At 39.8% G+C, this 22052-nt stretch overlaps 1 protein-coding gene across 6 annotated transcripts in view; it reads left to right on the forward strand.

Moving 5' to 3' along the window:
* Window positions 1-5941: 5941 nt before the first annotated feature.
* The window catches only part of col7a1 (collagen, type VII, alpha 1), a 63858-nt gene continuing 47747 nt past the window's right edge, over window positions 5942-22052 (forward strand). For 2 of the 6 annotated variants that reach the window (XR_003272434.1, XM_026167995.1), the window contains exons 1-19: window positions 5942-6370; window positions 13296-13368; window positions 13481-13661; window positions 13749-13905; window positions 14004-14097; window positions 14209-14367; window positions 14458-14615; window positions 15561-15690; window positions 16001-16120; window positions 16956-17111; window positions 17354-17473; window positions 17568-17717; window positions 19974-20090; window positions 20285-20431; window positions 20525-20650; window positions 20761-20907; window positions 21166-21288; window positions 21495-21761; window positions 21872-22015. Coding sequence is in view for 5 of the 6 variants with exons in the window: in XM_026167995.1 (XP_026023780.1) it covers window positions 13305-13368; window positions 13481-13661; window positions 13749-13905; window positions 14004-14097; window positions 14209-14367; window positions 14458-14615; window positions 15561-15690; window positions 16001-16120; window positions 16956-17111; window positions 17354-17473; window positions 17568-17717; window positions 19974-20090; window positions 20285-20431; window positions 20525-20650; window positions 20761-20907; window positions 21166-21288; window positions 21495-21761; window positions 21872-22015 (2560 nt within the window). In the remaining variant the exon portion in view is untranslated. The remainder of the gene's footprint in view (window positions 6371-13295; window positions 13369-13480; window positions 13662-13748; window positions 13906-14003; window positions 14098-14208; window positions 14368-14457; window positions 14616-15560; window positions 15691-16000; window positions 16121-16955; window positions 17112-17353; window positions 17474-17567; window positions 17718-19973; window positions 20091-20284; window positions 20432-20524; window positions 20651-20760; window positions 20908-21165; window positions 21289-21494; window positions 21762-21871; window positions 22016-22052) is intronic. The other 4 variants (XM_026167991.1, XM_026167992.1, XM_026167994.1 and 1 more) reach the window with 3 other exon arrangements.

Raw genomic sequence — 22052 nt, forward strand, 5'->3', positions numbered from 1 at the left:
TCCTGTTAAAAGTGAATTCTTCATTCCCACTGTTGCCAAATCCTTGCTTGCAGGAAATCCTCTTATTGTTAGGAATTTTTTTCTCTTAGGATAGTTATTAATAATTATTATAATAATGAATAATTAATAATTAAATATGTTTATATTGTCTATTCTGTAAAATAGTCAGATGTCTATTCTTATTAATGTACAGAATTCACCTGCTTGCTGCTACTACTGCACATTCACCCAATGTATATACTATATATATATAATGTTCTTCCTTTACCCCCCCCACCCCCATTTTTGCACATGTCGAGGAGCGTGTCAGGTTACATTTCACTGTGTGTTATACTTGTATAACTATGCATGTGACAAATAGAGAGCCTTGAACCTTGAACCTTGCTATTAATTCCAGCTGTGCTTCTGCGATGTCTGCTGGAAAAAATTCCACTGATCCACTCATCAAACTCTGAGAAACAAAGTGTGTATTTCCAAACAATTCAAATAACTGCTTTATCAAAGCAGCGTTTACTGTTGGACCCAGCGCACTACTGCTCAAGTCAAAGGTCAAGAATCCTTGTGATGAACAGTGTATTTCACCTAAAAGACATGAGAAGTTCTACAAGAGGGGTTAATATGTACCTACGCAGACAGAACGCTCACAGGAAGAGCAGTGGAGACCTGAAAGTGAATCACAGTGATATTTGGAAGTCTACGCTCTCTGTTTAAGCCCCACGAACCCTGTTGTTATAGAGTAATGGGACAGCTGGAAAGGTAAAGTGGTGTTTTAAAACTCTGAAAGGGGACCACACACAAATTCTGATTTATAATTAAATTATGCAGGGATGAGCTTCTCCAAAACAAAAAGCAGCTGTCTCTATACCTTAGAGACTGGTACAAAGATTAAAGAGACACATAATTGCTCGTTTTCAATTATGTTTACGTTTTGTTTTTAATTTTTAATTTTAATAAAGACGTGACAGTCATTTAATCCTGAGGTTTTGCCTCTAAATCTTTTAAAACATGTTGGATCTTCCAGCCAAGAATGACAATGCCCATCGGTGCTATTACAGAGGAAATCAACATCCAGCCCAGACTGGTGAATCATCAAAGACACTGCTATTGTTTACATCCGTTTGTTCAGACATGTTTCCACAGTGTTAATAAAAAACCTGGTATTAACATCAACTGCTGCCTTCTGTCTGCAAGCCAGTGGGAACTCATCCCGAGCAGAGACCTGAAGAAGTGAAGCCTTTCAAAGCAGAGCATTCTGCAGCGACGGCATGTTTCCTAACACACAGCGTTTGTTTTGAGGCAACAGTGACACATCTAAGAGCAAATGAAATGCTTTGAGTCACAGTGTGCTGGTTTGGAAACAGATGATCAAAAAGGTGTTCATCTGGTCAGAATAGTACTGTAAAATATGGACACTGTAATTTACTTTTAAATGCATGTTATTTTCAAAAAAGAAGTAATAACGAGTAAAAGTTAAGATTTTATTCTTGACACTATGAGGTTGGAGGTGAAATTGTCAGTGCAATCATTATATTAATTACACTGACTGTGCTACTGCTTCTATTCACAAATGTCTACAGACGTCTTTATTTCACAAGCATGAGCAGGAACTCGAGTAGCTTTTATGTAGCACTTTACTGCGACTTATTATCAGCTGACTTTTGGGGAAATGTCATTTTTCTAGTCATCATAGCTTTTCTTCATGCACCACGATCGCGTTAACCTTTCAAACTTCAAAAGAGAAAAAAGGAAAATCACCCAGCCTCCTAACCTTCCTACAAACCTAAATCTTGACTTTAAGCTGCTAACCACCCCCACCAAACACTGGACACAGCTATGTACCAATCTGACAATTTCCCTTTTTAATTATACTTTACCTGTCAGAACACTTCATGCTTTATGTTCTCTTCTCACCTCTCGTTCTTCTGTAATCTAGTTACGAGAGCATTTCACTGTGCTATTTGTCACCTGGACGTGTGGTATTTAAGAAGAAAGCTGCAGGTGATTAAGGAATTAAGAGGAAGCTTGGCTGTTCATCGCCCTCCTTCCTTGCCAAAACAAGGTGAGTAGTTTGTGAATTCTTAACTAAACACTCCTCTGTTGTGTCCTGTAGTACAGACAAACAGAAGAAAAAGCAGTTTGTATAGATAACCTTAAAGCAGGGATGTCAAACTCATTTTACATTGTGGGTCACATCCAGCCCACTTTGATCCTATGTGGGCCACACCAGTGAAATTCCCCTTTCTGTCAGTGTAAAGAAGCTTAACTACATGTTTAATCCCTATGATATCTTGATATAAAGATACTGAGTGCAGTTTCAACAATATGTCTCAGTGTTTTGTACATGATGAAGAAATGCTTTTGTGGTAAATGACTTAAACTCTTTGGGCTTAATGATTAATTTGCTAAACTGGTGGCTCATTGCTCAGATTGCTTTGTTAATTAACAGAAACTTTTCTATTTAATTATTTATTTTACTTTTTTTGATAGATGTTTAATAGACAGCAAAAAAAAAAACAGGAACTTTTCTTTCATTTAACTATTTATCTATTACTTATCGACTCTGGTGTTGTAAGAAGGCTAGCTTTATGATGAGGGAACGCTCTAAACCTAATGAAAATGCATCACAATTCCGAAATTTCTGTCCTCCTTTACATTTTCCAAAGCCATTCAGAGGGCCAGTCTATTGTCTTTGCCTGGTTGAGTCTGGTAAACAAACACAGATGGTGCATTTCTTTGTCACTCACCAGTCTGATTTAAGACCTGTCTGCAACAAACAAAAACCAAAGGAAGGCTCAAATCGTTTCACACGATTGGTTTGTTTAAAATGGTGAGAGAACAAAATTAGTGCCTACATGAAGAAACGTTGCACTCTCCTTTAATGTCTAACCCAGGTAAATCACCTCAACGTGTGCAAAAAAATGAAGGGTAAAGGGAGAACAGGAAATGGAGAGACTGGTGTCAATCACAAGGAAAAGCACAGAAAACAGACATCACACGTCACCACCCAGTACCTGTGCGCACCTCTCTTAATCTTTAAAACAACAAAAAAATAAATAAAAATGTTTAGTGGAGAAATTGTAAAGAAAATAGTAGCACCACAGATTATCAAGGCTATTATGGAGTAACTGACTCTGAATATGACAGAAACCGAGATGAGATGAAGTAACCAGTGCCAACTCAGTCCTCCACAATGTTCACACTTGCTGATAGCAAGTTGCTTGAAGAAGTTCATTTTTAAAATATTACAAGCTGTAATCCCTGCCTCCTTGATCTTGTTTTAATCATATGGGGTTCATTATGTCCTATTATGTCTCCAGGCTGAACACTGCCATGAGAACTCCTGAACTCACTGCATGCATGGCGGAGCTCTCATGACATCCCTCCACTGACACGTTCTCCTGGCCGCACATCTATGAAAACAGAACCGAGTAGACGGATGATTCTCTTAAGATATGATTCACTCTCTCTTTTCTTAAACTATTTTTAGGTTTTACTGAACAAGTAAGATGTTTTCCAGCAGAACCCAGTGCCACATTCACACAATTTAATTCTTGCAGCTGAAGTAAATGCATATATTTGAAATAATTACTATAATAACTGTCCACAGTTCCTGGCTACAGGAAAGAATGATCCAAAAAGCTGGGGACAGGATAACTGTCTTACTCACTTCCGCCCTGACCAAAAGAATTCAGCAGGTCTGGGAATTGAATTCAAGCCACATGGGCTGTTTACTGTTGTATCTTGGTTATGATTATGATTGAAGGATACACATGAGACTAAATCAGCGAGGTGATGTGCAAAGTACAAACTTTAAACCACAAGTCATCTTGTTTCAATCGTTCCCAACCAGCAGAGGTTAAAAAAGCATTGTCAGGAGAACATACATTCTGTACTGGAATGTGTTTTTATTAGTGCAGCATGGTTATGGTTTCAGTTTTGCTGGCTGGTTCAAAAGATCCAGAGCTACACAACACATCTGCCTAGCACAGATTTCTGTCTGCCTTCCTGCCTGATTGTTTACACCAGAGTCTGCCTTTGGCTCTCGCTTAAAGTGGAAAAAAAAAGAAACCTCTGAGGTTTAATTCAGTGGTAAATGTACCCTCTGAACAGAAGAGGAAGAGAGCATGAAAAATCTAATCTGGGACTTTAATCACTTCAGATATCATAAAAACAGATAGAACTCACAACACCATATGACATATGAAGTGCAGCACTTCCATTTAAGAGTAGGAGTGTAATTTACCTGTAAATAGTGCATACAGTCAGAATAATCCTGCATGAATATAATAGGTATAGCGCAGATGTGCAGTCGTTGCTATGGCAACAATAACTAGCACGCTAGTAAAAGTTAACAATAGGAAGCTGCCCTGCAAAGAATGCCGAGCAGTCTAATTTGGTGTTGATGTGAGTTACAGAGGCTCAGAGTGGCTGGTAGGGTGATGGCTTTTGGCAAGAAGTAACAGAACCAGGGAGTGTCTGTCAGCTCCCTGTAGAAGAGCATTCATTTTATTGAACAACGGTACATATATTATGAAGGATACACTTTCATTACCATAAATCTTTTTCTTTGATTAAATTGGTAGGTTCTTGCTTCCAGTTTAAAGTGTTTCAAATGGCATTAACTACAGTGTGAACTACAATTACAGCAAAAACTGTGGATATGTTTCTTGAAAAAAAAAAGCAGTCCAAACCTTCGGTTGCTACCAAAGAAGCTATGCCTGTCACACATAATCTATAACCACACATGAAAACACTTAAAAAAAATGATAAGCTGTTGACAAATGCTGATGAAAACAGTGGCTGGATAAGCATGCTTTTAAAACCTCAAATGATAATGAGGCAATCCTGCCTCTCCATTTCTAATTAAAAATACTTTTCTGTGATTTGCATCTGCACTGAGGTTAAGTAGGAATGTTGATCCAATATCCCAGTGCATACTGATGAGCAGAGACTCTGCAGTTTTAACTCATACTGTTTCCTTGCTAATGACCAAAGAAGTATCCTGTCAAAGCAGAGGGTTTACCCCCTTTCGTAAACTGACCAAACTGAAGTCCATCAAGCTGCAGGGGACTAAAGTGAGTCAAAGTCTTGCATTGAGAAGGTGAGGTATCAAACCCCATATCCTATTTTGCTCAAATTTAGAAACTGGTACTTAATTTGCATGATGTTGACAGTTTATGCTTTTTCCACACAAGGCAGTTGTTAAGCTAGTTGCACTTGCTGTCTTGTGTCACAAGATTTATCTCTAAATTTATATCGTGGGAATTTCATTATGTCGCAGGTTTCTCTGACCTATAGGTATTTTTTTTAAATCTTAATTATTTTTATAGTAAAATAAGCATTTCTAGCCTAAAAATGAATGAAAGGGTTATAATAAGGTTTATAAGCCCATAGGAAAAATAAAATAAACATATGATTTCTACTGCGCTATCCCTAATTTGTTATATTACTATGTGTCTGTAAGAAAATTTCATGAGGGTTTGCCTATCCATGTTACTCCTGACATAATTACATGTTTATTTTTGGAGCCTTCTGGGAAACTCTTCTACATTTCCTTTTAAGCAAAGCCTCATTTAAAATCTTCTAACTTTGTTTTTATAATAAACAAACTCCACAAACCCCCGAAATAAAGTTGCAGCACCCTGGTTAAGAAGCTGTTTAGAAGCTAGCCTTGAGCATCATTAGCACCACATCAAAGTACAGGCATAGAAAGGCTGTTTTTTATTACAGTTTTTGTTTTGTTGAGGAGTTTTAATGTACAGTCTGAGATCATTGGTTACACATTTTTCAGTTAAACTAAATATTTCATTAAGTACTAGTCACTATTGTTTTTGTTTTGTGATAGTACCACCGGTGCACATAACTTTTTCCAAGTCGGTCTACAGCAGGATAAAAATCATGTGACCAGAAGTTTTCCAGGTAGAAGTAACGAGATTACTGTTCACATGTAAACGGTTGCATGGGCTGCTTTTCAGTCAGCAGCAGGGAGGGACGACAGGAAAAGAGAATGAGGTTAAAAAAAGGCAGCAGAAAGGGAGAGCTCAGGACTCCCCTTCAGGCATCCGAGCAAGTCTGGACTGTTCTGCTCCTGCTTGAGTTCAGCCCACGCTGAGCAGCGCTGCCTCGGGATTCAGAAATAGCGTTCACATCTGACGGTCCTCCACCGGGATGCAGCAACAGGATCTGGGCGTTTGAGCTCCACTGGATTGCTTTTTACCTTTTTTGAAGTTGTGATTTTGGACGCCGGGATTGTGATTCTCGTCTGTGTGGTCAAAATACTGCACGGAGATCCAGGGCTGGTGGATATGCCACAGGTGGAAAGGTGGGGAGCGGCAGGCTGCAGTCGGGTGCAAGGAGAAGAGATCCCCAGGTAAGATAAGTGGAAACTGTGTTCTGTGGGAGCCCTTGTGCTTGGGTGCAGTTCGTGCACAGTTTGCATGCATTTCTACACTGAAGACTACTAATGACAGTCTATATAAGAATGCTATGCATGTGTGCACTGCATTCACTTACTCTGCACACCTTGCAGTCTGGTAAGCGCAACTGTGCAAATGGGGGAATTACCCAAACTGTAGCCAGTACACCGCCCCTTTAAGCCCATCGCTTTGCCATCAGAAAAAAAAAAAGCTTCACTTGGCACAAGAACATCCAGAACATTCATCACCTAATTTTCACCCTTCTCATAATTACAAGTGTTTTTAAATGCTTGGCTTTTCTGTATTCTGTATGATAACGAGAATCAGGCACAGGAGTCTTAATAAATCGTAAGCGCCACTGCCTTTTGAATGAAAGAACATAATTTTGCTCTGAACCCAAATCCCTAGATTAGTTGAACTAGACGTTCATAACATCTTGACCTCAGCTGAACTTTTATAGCGAGAGGCCATTATTACACCATGATGCTGCGAAAGAATCTCCCTCCTACGTTTCCTCCTCAGCCTTTTGTATCTTGATTGGTTTCAACTGTCTGTACTACTTCTGAGGACATCATTTTCTTTGCTGTGGTTTGGCTCAGACAACAGCAAAGAAAAAAAATGCCTGAAAATATTTATAAGGAGTGATTAGAGTCTTCCTCACAGCCTCACATGCACCCTGCCACTTTCTCGCTCTCTCTCCTTTTAATTTGCTGCATTGCTGCAACCATGCTTGGTTAACTTTTTTGGCGTGCCACTGTGGTAGTGGATGTCTCTGGACTCATCCCAAGTGTGTCATCCCAAGTAAGGCCTGCTGCTGCTGGTTACCGCGTGTGCTTAATGTGTGCATTGTCCAGCATTTTCTATTCAGGTTTTAGGAAAAGAAAGTTGCTTTAACAATTTTATGAACAATGGCCCATTTTTACTCGTGCTTAGGTTTCTCTTTCTCTGTGTTTATGTTGGATTAAACCAACTATAAGCCCTGTGAATTTGACTTGTCTCAGTCCATTAATGCTTTTGAATGAGACGGATAACTTCTCATTGAATGTTGTCATTTCTCAGATGCAGTCAGTCTGGCTTTTGATAATAGTAATACAAAGCTAGTGAGATGCTTAAATAGGAGGATAAGACTGGAGCTTATTTTGAAACTTGTTACAGCAAGGGGTCATGGATAAGATTCAAATGTTGCTGTTACAAGGTTTTTGTTTTGTTTGGTTAAAGGAACCATTATTGTTGGAAGTGGGAGATGATATATTTGACTTCAGGGGTCAAAAAAGTCTGCATTAGCCCTCCCTCTTTGTTTTAATTCCCTAATGGCCTCGGAGCAGCGCTTGTCTCTAGTTGCCAAGATCAACTTTTGGGTACAAAGTACACAAGATCCTGAGCGTTTTAGCTCGAGACTTTGAGTAATTTACTGTGACATTTCCACCCCGTTTGATCCTTCCATCCCCTTGTCCACTTGTGTCGCTCTCTGTCCCCTAGACTGATGTTATGCTGGCTCTTACACAATCCTGCTCTCTGTCACAGCACAGTGGCCTGTGTCCCGCTGCCCCCCTGGGAGAATGGCATCTCTACTAAAAGTGTAGCTTTTAGAAAGCATAGTCTAGCTCCTGTACGAACTTCCAACAGAAGCTTTAGGATGAGTATTAAACAATTTCCACAGGTTTAAATGTCTTTTACTTCCTCTGTCTGTGCTGTTATGCACACATTACTTTTTCTTTTTAAAAATGACTTCAAGTCAAGTCAGGTTGCTTTATTGTCGTTCTAACCATGTACAGTACACAGTGAAACGAGACAATGTTCCTCCAAGACCATGGTGCCACATATAATATATAACAGACAATCAACACAGGACTATATAAAGTGCAATGTGCAAAAATTGCAAAAAAACAAAACAAAGACAGTGTAACACCAGATAGAACAAGACAGTGCAAAAGACTGAGCATTGTGGAAAAAGTAACTTGGTGTATGAAGGTGTGTGTGTCAGTCCTGTCACTGAGTGTTCAGGAGTCTGACGGCTTGGGGGACTTGTGTTTAGGAAGAAGAAGAAGCAGTCAGCTTCTGAGCTTTTGACCCTTTAACCCTCTTGATTGGTTTATTTGCCAAGTGGCTAGTCATGGGTGTGGTCATGCCCATAAGCCAGTTCATAATTTACACATTCCAGGTGTGGAAGCCAGACTAGACACGTTGTTAATATAGACTTGATGAACATCTATCAAAAAAACATTCAGAAATAGGTCACCCCACAATTGGCTTGTAAATTGGCAGTAATTACTTGGAAGTATTTCTACCAGGACTTTATGTGAACAGATTTGTGCCTGAAAATAGAAAAGGGTTTGTGAGTGTATCGTGGGAATAGCAAGAAGAAGAAAAATCCATTGTTTGTAGTCCATTTAACATTTAGTGCAACTTTTAGTCATAAGATGGCGTGTTTGGTGACATCTTAAATCGCATTACAAAGTGGTAAGTTAGCCACTGTACTTCAGAAAAGGCTGGGAATATAGACTATAGTCTCAAAACTTGGCTTACAAAACCAGCAATAAACAGAACTTCTATAGATTTCCTACAGTGAAAAAAATAACATAAAAGGTAGGAGTTAACGGTACATAATTTAAATTTGTAGGTGTAAGAGCCTCAAAATAGATGCTTTGATTTTTGAAAAGGGAAAGAGGGGTTACATTTGAAACATATTAAGCTTCCTGTGTGTGATGTGGGATGTGTTTCGGACAAAAATAAACATTTATCAGTGATTATGAGCTTCTGGCCTCAAGCAGTGTTTGAACATTAGAAAACTCAGTGTGGTGTGTCTTAATGGTTTTTATCTAACTTTGGATTCTTGAATATTTTTTGTCTCTTTTCATTTTTAAAATAATTTCACTGGACAGTATTTAGCAGATCTGTGCAGTGTTATTGTAGAAATGCACGAGTCCTGATGTATTTACAGTAGATAATTACAGCAGAATCTACCAGTGAGCTTTAGAGGTGGTGTTAGTAGGTATTAAGAAGGGATTTGTGGTTTCAGAGTTGCTGCAGTTAAACATGTGTGCACATCAGGAACCGTGAAATGCAAACTTTCCTCCAGAAGTCCCTAGAAAAGTGCACATTTGAATCAAAACGAGGTTATAGATGTTAAAGAATAACCTTAAAGTTGATGCACTCTTTGTTGGACTTTACATAAACTGTAACTAGATTATTTGAAGTCTGAGCAAGCCTCTGCTGTGAAGCTGGGTGTGGCAATCCGATGATAATAAAAGCTTTCTTTCAATGTGGAATTTTACCAGCTAGCTCAATATAACATCTTACCTCAGGTGCGGCTACAAGATCTTAAACTGCATTTAGTAAGAATACATGTATGTTATTTAACCAATCATATGACTGGTTTACATTCTGTCATAAATCAAAATGGCAGTTTGTGACCATCAGACCACAGAGTGTAAATTAAAGGTGGACACCGTGGTGTCACCCATTGTTTGCCGACTCAATGGTCAAGTCACTTTTAATTATGCAGTCCATTTAAAACAGCAGTTTACCCCAAGTACTTTCTAAGTAAGGCAGACATAGACAAATTAATATTCCAGATCTTGAAAAACTTTCATACCAAAACATAAATAAATAAATAAACTTACCTAAACAAACAACATGATAAAAACTGAAAAGCAAAGCAAAAATTGAAGCTTCAACTTTAATGAAGCTTTGGCTGCCTCTAATGTTAATTGTGTTCACAGCCAGTGACCATATTTGGATGAACCACCAATCAATCAAAGCAGCCACACCGATAAATTTAAGCCACTTTCTAAGGGGATAATTATGCGTAGACCTTTTAAACATGGGTTTCAATGCTGTTTTTTGGGGCTTTTTAAAATAGCACTCTCTGTTGATTATGTGTCTTTTGGAGCTAGTCAAGAAGCTGTAGCCTTTATTATTTTTCGGTTTAGGAGGTTACTGCTTGCTTCTGACAGATCAAGGCTAAGACTAATTTAAATTCCAATTATTAGAAAATAGTTGTTTTCCTAATGAATTTAAAAGGTAACATAATCTATTTATGGTAAGGGTTAAAATAAGAAGTAGCTTTGATACTCAAAGTACTGCAAAAGTTTTCTGTTTATTGTGAGTCTTATCAAGTCTGGCAGCATGTGTCTTTCATGTGGGTTAGCTCTGATCAAAGCTCGTTGATAGTCAGTCTGGTTTTGGTCAGTGTTGCAACAAAATGCCAAGCTATAAAAGTCTCCAAATGTCAGACAATGTTACTGTTCTTTACATTCAGGCTCAGAAAATCACTCCAGTCTGATGCTGTCCTGCCACCAACATATGTAATTGGTTTGATCCACTTAAATGTTTTTTTTTTTCATGTTTCCTTCATTATATTGTGTGTTTACTTTAGCTACCATATCCCTACAGAGTAGATCTGATGTTTCTGTCTTTGGCTCAACATCTGTCAGCTATTTTCAGTAACTTTAATGCTGTGCCTGACTGCGTCAAAGATGAATCAAAGGTTTTCATGAAAACTCCACACCCACATCCAGAATGAATTTCTTCACCTAAAAAAAGCTGTCACCAAAATCATATTGGAAATTTCTTATGACCAAAACATGATAACAGTGAGATACACTGTAGAGAATAGTAATGCTGCAAGACGGTCTACAAGTGAATCAAGGATCTGTTGGATTTTTTTCCAGAATGGTGCATATTGTCTGTAAGGATCTGCCATCTGCATTCAGACATACAGTGGCCAAAGAGAAATATGGAGAAAAGATACGTTAAAGCTTTTTTATGGCCAAACTCCAACATGAGTTACACTAGTGAAGTTTAAGAGTGGATCTGATGCTCGCTGTAAAAAATAGTCTTTTCTGACCACTATCCTTTGAGCAAAGATGGAAGGTGTGTGATGCACGATCACATGTACAGAAGCATGTATGCTCTGAATATGCATGTTATGTGAAGGGTGTGTGTGGAGGGAAGAGAATGAGAAGGACAGCTGTTAAAAAAAAAATTCAAACTCTTGTGTAAATTAGAAACATGAACGGGAAGTTTTGTTTGACACAGAATGAATGCAGACTTTCTTGCTGTGAGCTTGAAAGTTCTGGGTTCAAACGCTCCAGTTAGTTTGTGGTCTTTCTGCATGAAGTGTGCATGTTTTCGCTGTGTCTGCATGGGTATCCTCTGGTAACCCACGCTTCATCTTACAGTTCAAAGGCATGCATGATTCTAAATTGAATGTGGGTTTGAATGTGCCGTGGGTCGGTGATCTGTCCAGGGTATACCCTGCCTCCTACCCCATGACAGCTGGGAGAGGCTCCATCATCAGCAAGGATAAGTGGAAGCAAATGGATGGGTGGTTGCATTTTATTCTTTTAGGATCAACATGCACAGAGGTTCGTAGAGTGTATGTAAAAGATGGATAGCCTCTGGTAGGGGTCGGTGATATAACCTCAAAATGATATCACAATATTTAAAAGGAATTTGCAACAATAACTGCTTAACGCTTTAACAATAACTAAAGGAGCCTGTGCAATATTGTCACATAATAAAATATATTAAATATTAATAATTTCCACCTGACATGTTGTATCTTAGATTGAACCTTTTAAGCAGCTACCTTAATGCCTTTTTTATGTTAAAGCAACATCAGGCTTGACTTAAACATTGCTTTTCCTACTTTAATAAATAAAGTGCAACAAACTAAAACATATAAGAATATACATTTACTGAATTGCTATTGTATGAGTAAAATTACAAATTGTCCAGGGTGGCTCAGCTCACTGTTTGCTGCTGTCATTTGAAGTAACACTTGCTTCTCCTTTGCCTGCTCTCACTGTGAGTGCACCTACTCACCAAACACACAAACTGCATGCGGAGTGGAGCTAGCATGAGACAGGTAATAGTGAAACAATCCACCTAAGCTGTTTAGTTATGTCAACTCACTTCCCAACATATAAAGAAAAGCTGGGGGTGTGAAATACGGCACTCTGTGTTGTTGATCTTTAACTGTTCTTTCCCTTTGTGGTCGTTAGCTGTTTTACTGGAAACTGCTGAATGCAAGAGGTGGACTCATACAGATCAGCCTGTTGCTTTTTGGAGTCCATACCTAGTGAGAGACATGCAAGAATATGACAAGTAAAAAAAAGAAAAAATATACCATGTAAATCTTGTTGTTTAAGGGTTGGTATTAGTTAACGGAGCTATATATAGTATTTACTTTTTTTCTTCTTCAGATTTACAGGGTTTTTTGGGGTTTTTCTCTGAGGTCATCATTCACTATAATATTTAAAACAACACTCAGTCATGTATACAAGGTTACTAATTTCTAAGTGCATGCACAATGCTTTCTTTCAGGGCTTCTTGTTCACGTAATGTGTTCGTGTAGTGGTCTCTTCAGTGATGATGAATAACATTAATAGTCCATGAGGTAATATGGGGTGGTAGGTATTTGGACACTTTCTCACCAGGTGTGAGAGCTTCTTGGTGCAGTGCAAAACCTGGACTGCAGGACAGACTGGTATAAGAAAAGAGACCTCACGTGTTTGTGTTACAGGAAAACATGTTCAAAGTAATGAGGCTGACAAGAAATAAAGGCTGTCAGGTAGGTCAGAACAGGTATAGGCAGGAACAATGACTAGAATCCTAAGAAAATGCAGACAAATTACTGGATTGAACTACCCACAAATTATGCTATGGAACAAATGACTAATGAAATCCAGCTGAACAAGAAGAAAGTGTCAGTCAGCAGAAACCGGATTTTCAGTGTTGATGTTTACTATTAATAGATAGTGGTTAACAGAAATGAAGATGATATTAAAATATCTATATACAGTTTGTAATTTGTTCAGACTGTTTTTAGAGATGATATTAATGATAATATTACCTGTTCTTTGTGTGTCCCAGGTTGTGAAGATGTGGAGTTGGGTTTTCACTGTAACTGTCCTGCTGTGCTCTGTGAAACATGCTGAAGCTCAGGGTAAAATGCCTTTTGTTTGAATTAACTTCACTTTACCTTACTGTCACATCTTCCCTGACAGACATAATGTTTTATGTTGCTGTTTCTAATTCTTGTCCTTTATGTCCATCAGACAGGTGTGATAATGTACAAGCTGCAGATATAGTTTTCCTGGTTGATGGCTCTTCCAGTATTGGCCGACCTAATTTCCTGCAGGTTAAGGGCTTTATGGCTGGAATTGTAAAGCCATTCGCCAGCTCCGTGGGCGAGTCAGGGATTCGGTTCGGTGTTGCACAGTACAGTGACACCTCGAGGTGACTGAGAGTAATTAAAAACAAAACAACTAAAAAACACATGGCAGGTGCACAATTGTATATTAATGCACATTTTTCCATCATCAGAGTCGAGTTCACGTTGACTGCCTACCTGAATGGCACTGAGCTTGTCAACGCTGTCCAAAATATAAACTATAAAGGTGGAAACACACGCACTGGTGACGGCCTTAAGTTTGCCTCTGATAACTTCTTCAACCCCGCCTCTGTTCGGGATGTTCCAAAGGTCTAAGGAGTAGCTATACCATTATGATTGATAAATTATTATCTATTCAATGTAGCAGTTCTAGCTAATTTTATCTATGGACCCTCTTTAACTTTCAGATCATGATCCTAATCACAGATGGGAAGTCACAGGACAATGTGAACGAGCCAGCACAGAAGCTGCGCAGTCAGGGAGTTCATGTTTTTGCAGTTGGTGTGTGTTTTATCTGCAGTATTTCCTCAGTTATTCTGAATAATCTGGAATTATACCAGAGCTTCAGGTGAAGTGCTTTGTTTTCTTTGACAACTATTTTGTTTTTAACAGGCATAAAGAGCGCAGACAGGAATGAACTGGCTCAGATCTCGTCCCAACCCAGCAGTGATTTTACCTTCTTTGTTGGGGACTTCAAACTGCTGAACACGCTGCTTCCTCTTGTGAACTCTCAAGTTTGCACGAAAGCAGGAGGCGATTATGCTAGCGACGGTATATTTAACTTTAGAATTCAAAGAAATTAAACTGTCACAATTATTGTAAAACTACATGTGATTTTAACTGTGTCTCCTCTCTTCTTAGAGGCATTTGTTGGTCCATCCAACCTGCAGTTCATAGGCCAGACGTCTGACTCTCTCAGGTTCCGATGGAGTCCTGCAGGGGGCCCTGTGAGTGCCTATGTGATCCAGCACGTGCCACTCACTGGTCTGGGTCAACCAGTCATAGCAGAAATGCGTCAGGTGAGTTCAGGGGTGCGACCAAATAATCAGATTGAAGTGCTTCCTTTATTATTTCCTTTAGTATAGGATACACCTTTACACACCACCTGATGATTCACAAGAAATTATCAACATGATTGACAAGTGGAGCAGATTGCATAAACGTTACATTTTAAGTTCATTTTTCATTTATTGCCGTAAACTACTGATGTGTTTAGAATTTTGTAAAACACAGCTTAAACAATTAAAAAGTGTATTACTTATATCATAGTATGTTTAAGATTCACTATAAATTGATTTGCATTAGTTACTGTACATCTACAGCTCTATTGTATCATTAGTTTTTTAATCAGGTTAGCTGACACTGAATTGGATGTGACTGATGGATTAAATTTTATGCTGGTCCCAAAAAGATTTATTAAACAAAGGAAGAAATGAGTTATACAGGATCTTTTCTTCAGCAGGAAAAAAATAATAAAAGAAGATTTATGTCATTTAATAGTATATAATATATTTCTTTAAAATGTGCATTTTGTGGTTCATCTTTGAACTTTGTTGTTTTTATATGGCTGTCACCTGCCAAACGAGTCTTCTAAGTCTCCTTCGCACGTTTCTTTCACCCCATGACTTCTTCCACTGATGTCGAGGTAACGTGACCTCAGGTGTTGAAGGATTTTAGAGAATGAGCAAAGGTGCATTTATGTGACCTACACTGAAACAGTTAATTGCAGTTTTACGAGCCAGACGAAATCCTGCTTTGCTCGAGAAGCATGTGTGTTCAGGCTGAGTATAAACATGTCTAATGGGTGGATCTTCTTCAAGGAAAAGGAAAAATTAAAGTGTGGCAGAGCAAAGCATTGCATTCACTTCTGTGTACCTTGGCATGATGGTGATGATTTATTTTTCAGTCATACACGTGTTTTAGGAGTCTCAGTTTACAAAGATCACCCCTGTCCCAACCTGCAGGATAGTGTCACTGCCAATCAGAGGACCTACACTGCACGAGGTTTAAGGTCAGGAACAGACTACCTGGTGACTGTCATCGCCCAGTACCCCAACAGTGTGGGAGACTCTGTTTCTGCCAAGCAACGGACCAGTGAGTACAAAGTGAACGACTCAACAGAGACACAAGAGGCTGACAAAACACTTATGAATGTCAAAGTATCCTTGGGCAAGTTACCGAACCCCAGTTGTCTCTGATTCATCCATTAATCAAAGTGTGAGCATTTGAATGTTGGTTTAAGAGTGGCTAAGAATCGGAAAAAGCACTTTTATCAATGTGAGTGTCAATACATGAATTAGCTTTGTAATAAGAAAATGCTTTGAGTTCTCAGATTAAGTAGACAAGCGCTAGATAAGTATCGGTCCATTTGCAATATGAAATAGCCCATTTTCTCTTCACATAGGGTCATTGCCAGGTGTCTCCAGTCTGCGCTTGGTGCAAGCAGGTTTCTTTTCTCTCACTCTGGGCTGGAATCAACCTTCAACTCCTGTCCAGGGCTACAGAATCACCTACGGACCACAAGGTCGGGCACACATGTATTTGTTCTGTTTCCTGCCTGTTTTGGTAATCCGTTCTTATCCTATAATGTCAGAATAGCCCTGCCACGATGTTAACCTTGGCAGAATTATGAAAAAAAAGGAAAAGAAGTCAACACTAGTCAATAACTGTTACTTTTTATGGCATCCAGGGGCCATGCAAAGGGTGTGTAGCAGTATGGGTTCAGTGTGATCAACATTAGCTTCGGTAACATCTAACTTCCCTCAGGCACTGGCTGTCAGCTGGGATGTTTATAACCTTATAATTACCTAAAATATCAAATACATTTTATCATCGCTGATCATGAAGCTCGGCAGACTGAGAAAACTTTTGCTTATGTCATGGACTGTGAGTCATTTTGTCTTCACATTTATAGCACCCGGGTGTGTCAGGAGGTCTGGGTGGGTGCTTAGGCTGTGATTCAGGAGAGGAAAGTGGGCCCCGAGGGCTCATATAAGCTTTTTCTCTCACCACATGCTGTGCCAGTATCAGTTCTTCTGAAGAATGCCACGCTAAGCCACCCTGTCAATCTTACACTGCCACGTCAATGGGTGCATTGTAGTGAGCATGCGCAGCATGGAGTGATGTTCCTACCTATTCACAGTGCACCGTTTGACATTTATAATACAGTGAAACCAGGCAAAGATAGACACCTACATTCTGCACAGGCACACGGCCTTTCTCAGTATGCTCGAGACTAATCAAGCACAGGCGAGGCCCTAAAGGCAAAAACATTCTGTCTGAATGTTCGAACATAGCGCACAGTATAATTTGCGATTGCTCTTAGGGCATTTATTAGTTAATTGCTCTTCTCTGTGTAGGTCAGCCGGCAGCTCAGCTGTTGGAGCGGACACTGTCTGCAGGCTCCACATCTGTCACCTTGGAGTCACTTCAGCCCGACACAGAGTACGTCATCAACCTCTACCCCTTGTTCCCACGAAACTCTGCATCCCCGTCTGTCCTCAACGCCCGCACACGTGAGTTCGTCCTCTCGCCTGCTGTTAATCCTTTTGCCGCTGCTATATAATGTTCCTGTAATGTGAGCGACCATAGTCAGCAGGTAAAATACAATAAGTGGTACAGTTTGCCACAAATACACAGAAATGATAAATTATAGTGCCTGATCTAAGTGATACTGTCTCCTTGTGTTGACCTTCAGTATTTATTTAACATTATTTAACATTATCTTCACGTCTCTCTGTTTATGTTTTTGTGCTAGTGAGCCTTGAGGTTGTGCAGCAGTTATCAGTGGAGACGGAGTCAGAGGGCAGTGTTCGTGTGCGATGGCGAGGTGTCAGCGGTGCGAGGGCGTACCGTCTGGTCTGGGGACCGTTTACAGGTCGAAGGACACATCAGACATCATTTTTTTTAACAGCATTTATTTACTGCGTCACATATCTTTACATCTTTGTCTTTGTTTTTTGTTCACTTAGGTCGTGATGTAGAGACCGTGGAGGTCGGTGGTGACATCAACTTCTACACGTTGTCCGGGGTCCAGCCAGATACTGAGTACATTGTTACTATTATCCCACTGTACGAGGGAAACACAGAGGCCTCTCCAACAACGGCCAGATTCAAGATAGGTAGGCGTGCTTTCAGTTGTCTGCCACACCACCAAACTTCTCCTCTGTTCTCATCCCATCAGTGACTCACAGTACGTTGGGGCAACAATCTACTTTCCAGTTTTCCCGTTTCTCTAGAAACTAATTGTCATAAAGAATGCTGTTTGAATTTTGCTCCTGCCTTCTATCCTGTCCTGCCAAGTGCAGCAGCAGGAAGAAGATGGGGAGAAAAATAAAGCGATAGAAATCCTCCTTGCGGTTTATCTCTATTTTAAAATGTCTACATGTGTTACTGTTTAGGGCTGTTTTGTTTGGGGAACATTTTGTAGCACACCTACGCCCTCGTTACACACACACACACACACACACACACACACACACACACACACACACACACACCATCTGCCTCTCGTGAGCAGTTCCCATATGCTGTCTCTTCATTTGGACCAGTGTTACTTGAGTCACTGTGGGGACACAACACTGAGCAGTGGAGTGATGGGAATGGAGAACTGGAAACTTTTTTGTGGCTCAGTTCTGCCATCAGAGGACTAAGATGTATACAACATGTTCTCTTAAAGCACTTTGTTGTGTGTGTAAGCTTCAAGTTACCTTTTCATTATCAAACTTTTCTTTGACCTCTGGACCTTTATCGGACACACATCGATGTAGTTGCAGCTCAGTTACAAGAAAAGTCCTGTGCTCATTCACAGCATTGGAGAAACGTGTTTGTTTGTCTCGTGGCTGCCGACCTGTGTGATGATTTCTTGTCCACTACGTTGACAGCCTCAGGGCGGAGGTGTGGTATTAAATCTGTTTCTGATTTACTTAGCTGTCAATCATTACACTGCTTTCTTGACACTGTAGCTTTAATGCAATTTCACAAAAGATTCCTCAACCACGAAGATCTGTTTTGACACGAACGTGTACAATTTGCATATGCAGGCTAACATACTGCAACTGGCTGCTGTACAAATGATAGATTTTCAATGGTTTAAGAGTGGCATGCATGTCCATGTTCACTTTTGCTCTGTAGCCACTCAGATATCCAGTTATATCAAAAAGAATAATGTGCAACACCTTGATTATTATCTTTTGTCAGACATTTGGTTGTTGCTTTGCTGATGTGTTTGTCCTGTTGCATGGCCAAATTTAGCTGTTGGACAGATGGCCTCAAATTTGACTTTTATTTTTAGAATACTTTGATTTACAGAGGCATTATGGTTGAGTCAGTGACTGCAAGGTGCCCAGGTCTTTTGGTCAAAAGAGACTAAAATCACCCCTCCACCTCTGTGTTTGTGCTAATGTGCCGTGTTTGGTTGTCACCAAATGTGGTGCACTGTACTGCTCCAGAGTTCTTGTGGCTTGTTCAGATGCAACTTTGCAAACCTAAGCCACACTGCCATGTTCTTTTTAGAGAGAAGAGGCTTTCCCCTGGCAATGCTTGTAAATAACCCATACTTGTTCTATCTTTTTCTGATTATACTGTCATAAACTTTCATTTAACATGCTAGCTGGGGCATGTAGAGACTGAGGTTTTGTTTTTTTTGCAGTTTCTCTGAGCATTGCACAGTCTGACCTGTGGTTGAATTTGTTAGGATGTCCTGGGAAGATTGTGAGAATCTGTTAAAACAGACCTGAACGTCTTTTTTTATGAAGGTGCTCACAATTGCTTATGACCAGTTAATCAAGTACATTTGATTCGCAACAAATGCCTGGTACTTACCCTATTTACTGCTATAAAAATTGTACTTGTATCAACTTTAAAGAAGGCAAGTTTCATGTTCGATGGAGTTACTTTCAGTCTTATAATAATCTATCACGACACCATATGAAGTGTGTCTGGGAATAGATCTTTGTGTGTGGCTGTAGCTCTCGTGGTAGACTAGGTGTCCAGTAATCATGGGCATCTATTTAAGTGCAGAAGCGTCTTTCAGTCCTCCTGGCACAAGATACAAAAACAATAAGTTGCTCTTATTTAGTGTGTGTGTGTGTGTGTGTGTGTGTGTGTGTGTGCGTGTTTGCACGCATGTGTGTGTGAATTAGTGACTGTGGAGTAAAAAAGCTCCAGGAGTCCATGCATGTAGTAATTCTGCAAGAACAGAATTTGTAGTATGGCAAATGTACCTTGAAAGTGGGTTTGTCACCCACTATTTATACTGAATGGAAAGTCTGCAGCCATTCTAAACAGAAGATGCAATTACAGAACATAATAAGCCATCCCATGTACATATAAACATTTCAAAACATATTGCATAATGTATTATTTTTTCCCCTCAGAGCGTCAAGAGCAGCAGGTCCTCAGAGCAGCTATCGCCAGTCCCTCCTCTATCCGCCTCACCTGGAGACTCATTCAGTCCTCTCAAGGGTATCGGCTGGAGTGGAGGGAGGGGGAAGGTTAGACATACATATACCATGAAAGCAAAATTTTAAAAAATAAATTCTTATGATTTTTTCCCAACTTTGCCAGCTTTAGTTTTGTATTCTATTATATCCCAACTTTAAATAGAAACAGAAAGCATATACTGCACTGATATTATATATAGAGTGAGAAAAAGTTGATCCCTGTTCACTGTTCTTTTGTGCTTCAGGAGGCCCTGTCCGGAGCCTGTCCTTTCCAAGAAGCACCACCAACTCTGTGCTCACAGGCCTGAAACCAAACACAAAATATATCTTCACCTTGTACACCCTGTTCGAAGGTCGTGAGGAAGCCACACCTGTCTCCACCACATTCAGAGGTCCGCCTTGAACCCTAAACTGATTTTGGATTTACTGTATGGGTCATAAACATGCTGATTGTGCCAGAATCACTTTGACCCTTGATTTTGCAGAGGAACAGCCAGTGGGAAGGGTTTCCAACCTGCGAGTGGTGGAGTATCTGGGCAGCACTGTCAGACTTGGCTGGACCGGTGTAGCCGGAGCCACACAGTACAGAGTTATCATCTTGAACACTGACTGTACGCTGAACTTAGTCATTTAAAAAGAAAAACAAATCAATATCTTCTGTTGCCAAATGAATAAAAACATGATTGGTGGTAAAATTTCTGTATGATTCATGTCATGTCAGCGCAAACAGAAGAAGTACGACTCATTCCTGGAAACCAGACGACCCTTGACCTCAGAGACCTGATAGTGGGGGTCTCGTATGGTGTCAGTGTCACGGCACTGGTGGGAGAAAACGAAGGAGACCCGGTGACTGTCAATATCAAACCAGGTGAGTTTGGGAAGCTACTGACATTCTGATTCTCCTGTGTCTTTCTTTTACCTGCCAATTTCAGCAACAACAAAAAACAAACAAACAAAAAGATCATCACATTCACTTGACTCAATGGCAGATGTGTTTGTTTGTTTTTTATCTTTGAAAACCTTGGACCCTGAATGGACCTCTGTGAAGTTCAGGCTTTATCCACAGTTTTTTCCTTAAAAGTACCGTGATGCTATATTTTATTAATCATTTTATTAATGATTGCAGAGCAAGTTGTGGGAAGGGTGACTAATCTGAGAGTAATAAATGCAAATAGTCGGAGAATTCGAATTACCTGGACAGGTGTTACCGGAGCAACGGGGTACAGGGTTACTTGGAGACAAGGCAACAGTAAGTGTTATGTATATAAATATTATCTCATATATATATATATATATATATATATATATATATATATATATATATATATATATATATATATATATATATATATATATATATATATATATATATATAAAAAATCGTTTAGATTTCTTCTCTGTTTTAGCTTGATTAATTTAGATTTTTTTTGTAACCCCATGTTCTCCCTTTTGTAGGTGCAGAACAATCCCGTACTCTGGGAGCGGAGCTCACGGCCTTCACCCTAGAAGGCCTGCAGCCAGATGAGGCACTAATAATTGGTGTTGCAGCTGTTGCTGATCAGCGTGTTGGAGAGGTGGCCACGCTGGCTACTCAGACCAATCCCCAAAGTGGGTTATTGTCTGGACTTCGTGTCCTTGACATCACGCCTCAGAGAATACGCATTACGTGGACACTTTCCTCGAGGGCAACTGGGTATAAGATCACGTGGCGCCGTGATGATGGTTTGTAATTATTTGCATTAAAAGCAAATGCATGCATTTACATGGAACCACATACATGATTAATAAATAAAAGAATGTGTTAGTGTCAAACAATATTCTGCTCGCTGCAGGAGTCGAAACTAGTCGTCAAGTTGATGCCAGTGTTTCTACCTACACTATCGATGGACTGCAGCCAGATTCGGCTTACACAGTGCAGGTTTCTACACTGACTGGATCTCGAGAAGGGACTCCTGCAGTTCTAGATGTCAAAACAGGTATCTCACTAGATCAGCCAAATACCCAGAACAACAG

Source organism: Astatotilapia calliptera, chromosome 5 (genome assembly GCF_900246225.1).
Source record: "Astatotilapia calliptera chromosome 5, fAstCal1.2, whole genome shotgun sequence".
In the NCBI taxonomy this organism is placed as follows: domain Eukaryota; kingdom Metazoa; phylum Chordata; class Actinopteri; order Cichliformes; family Cichlidae; genus Astatotilapia; species Astatotilapia calliptera.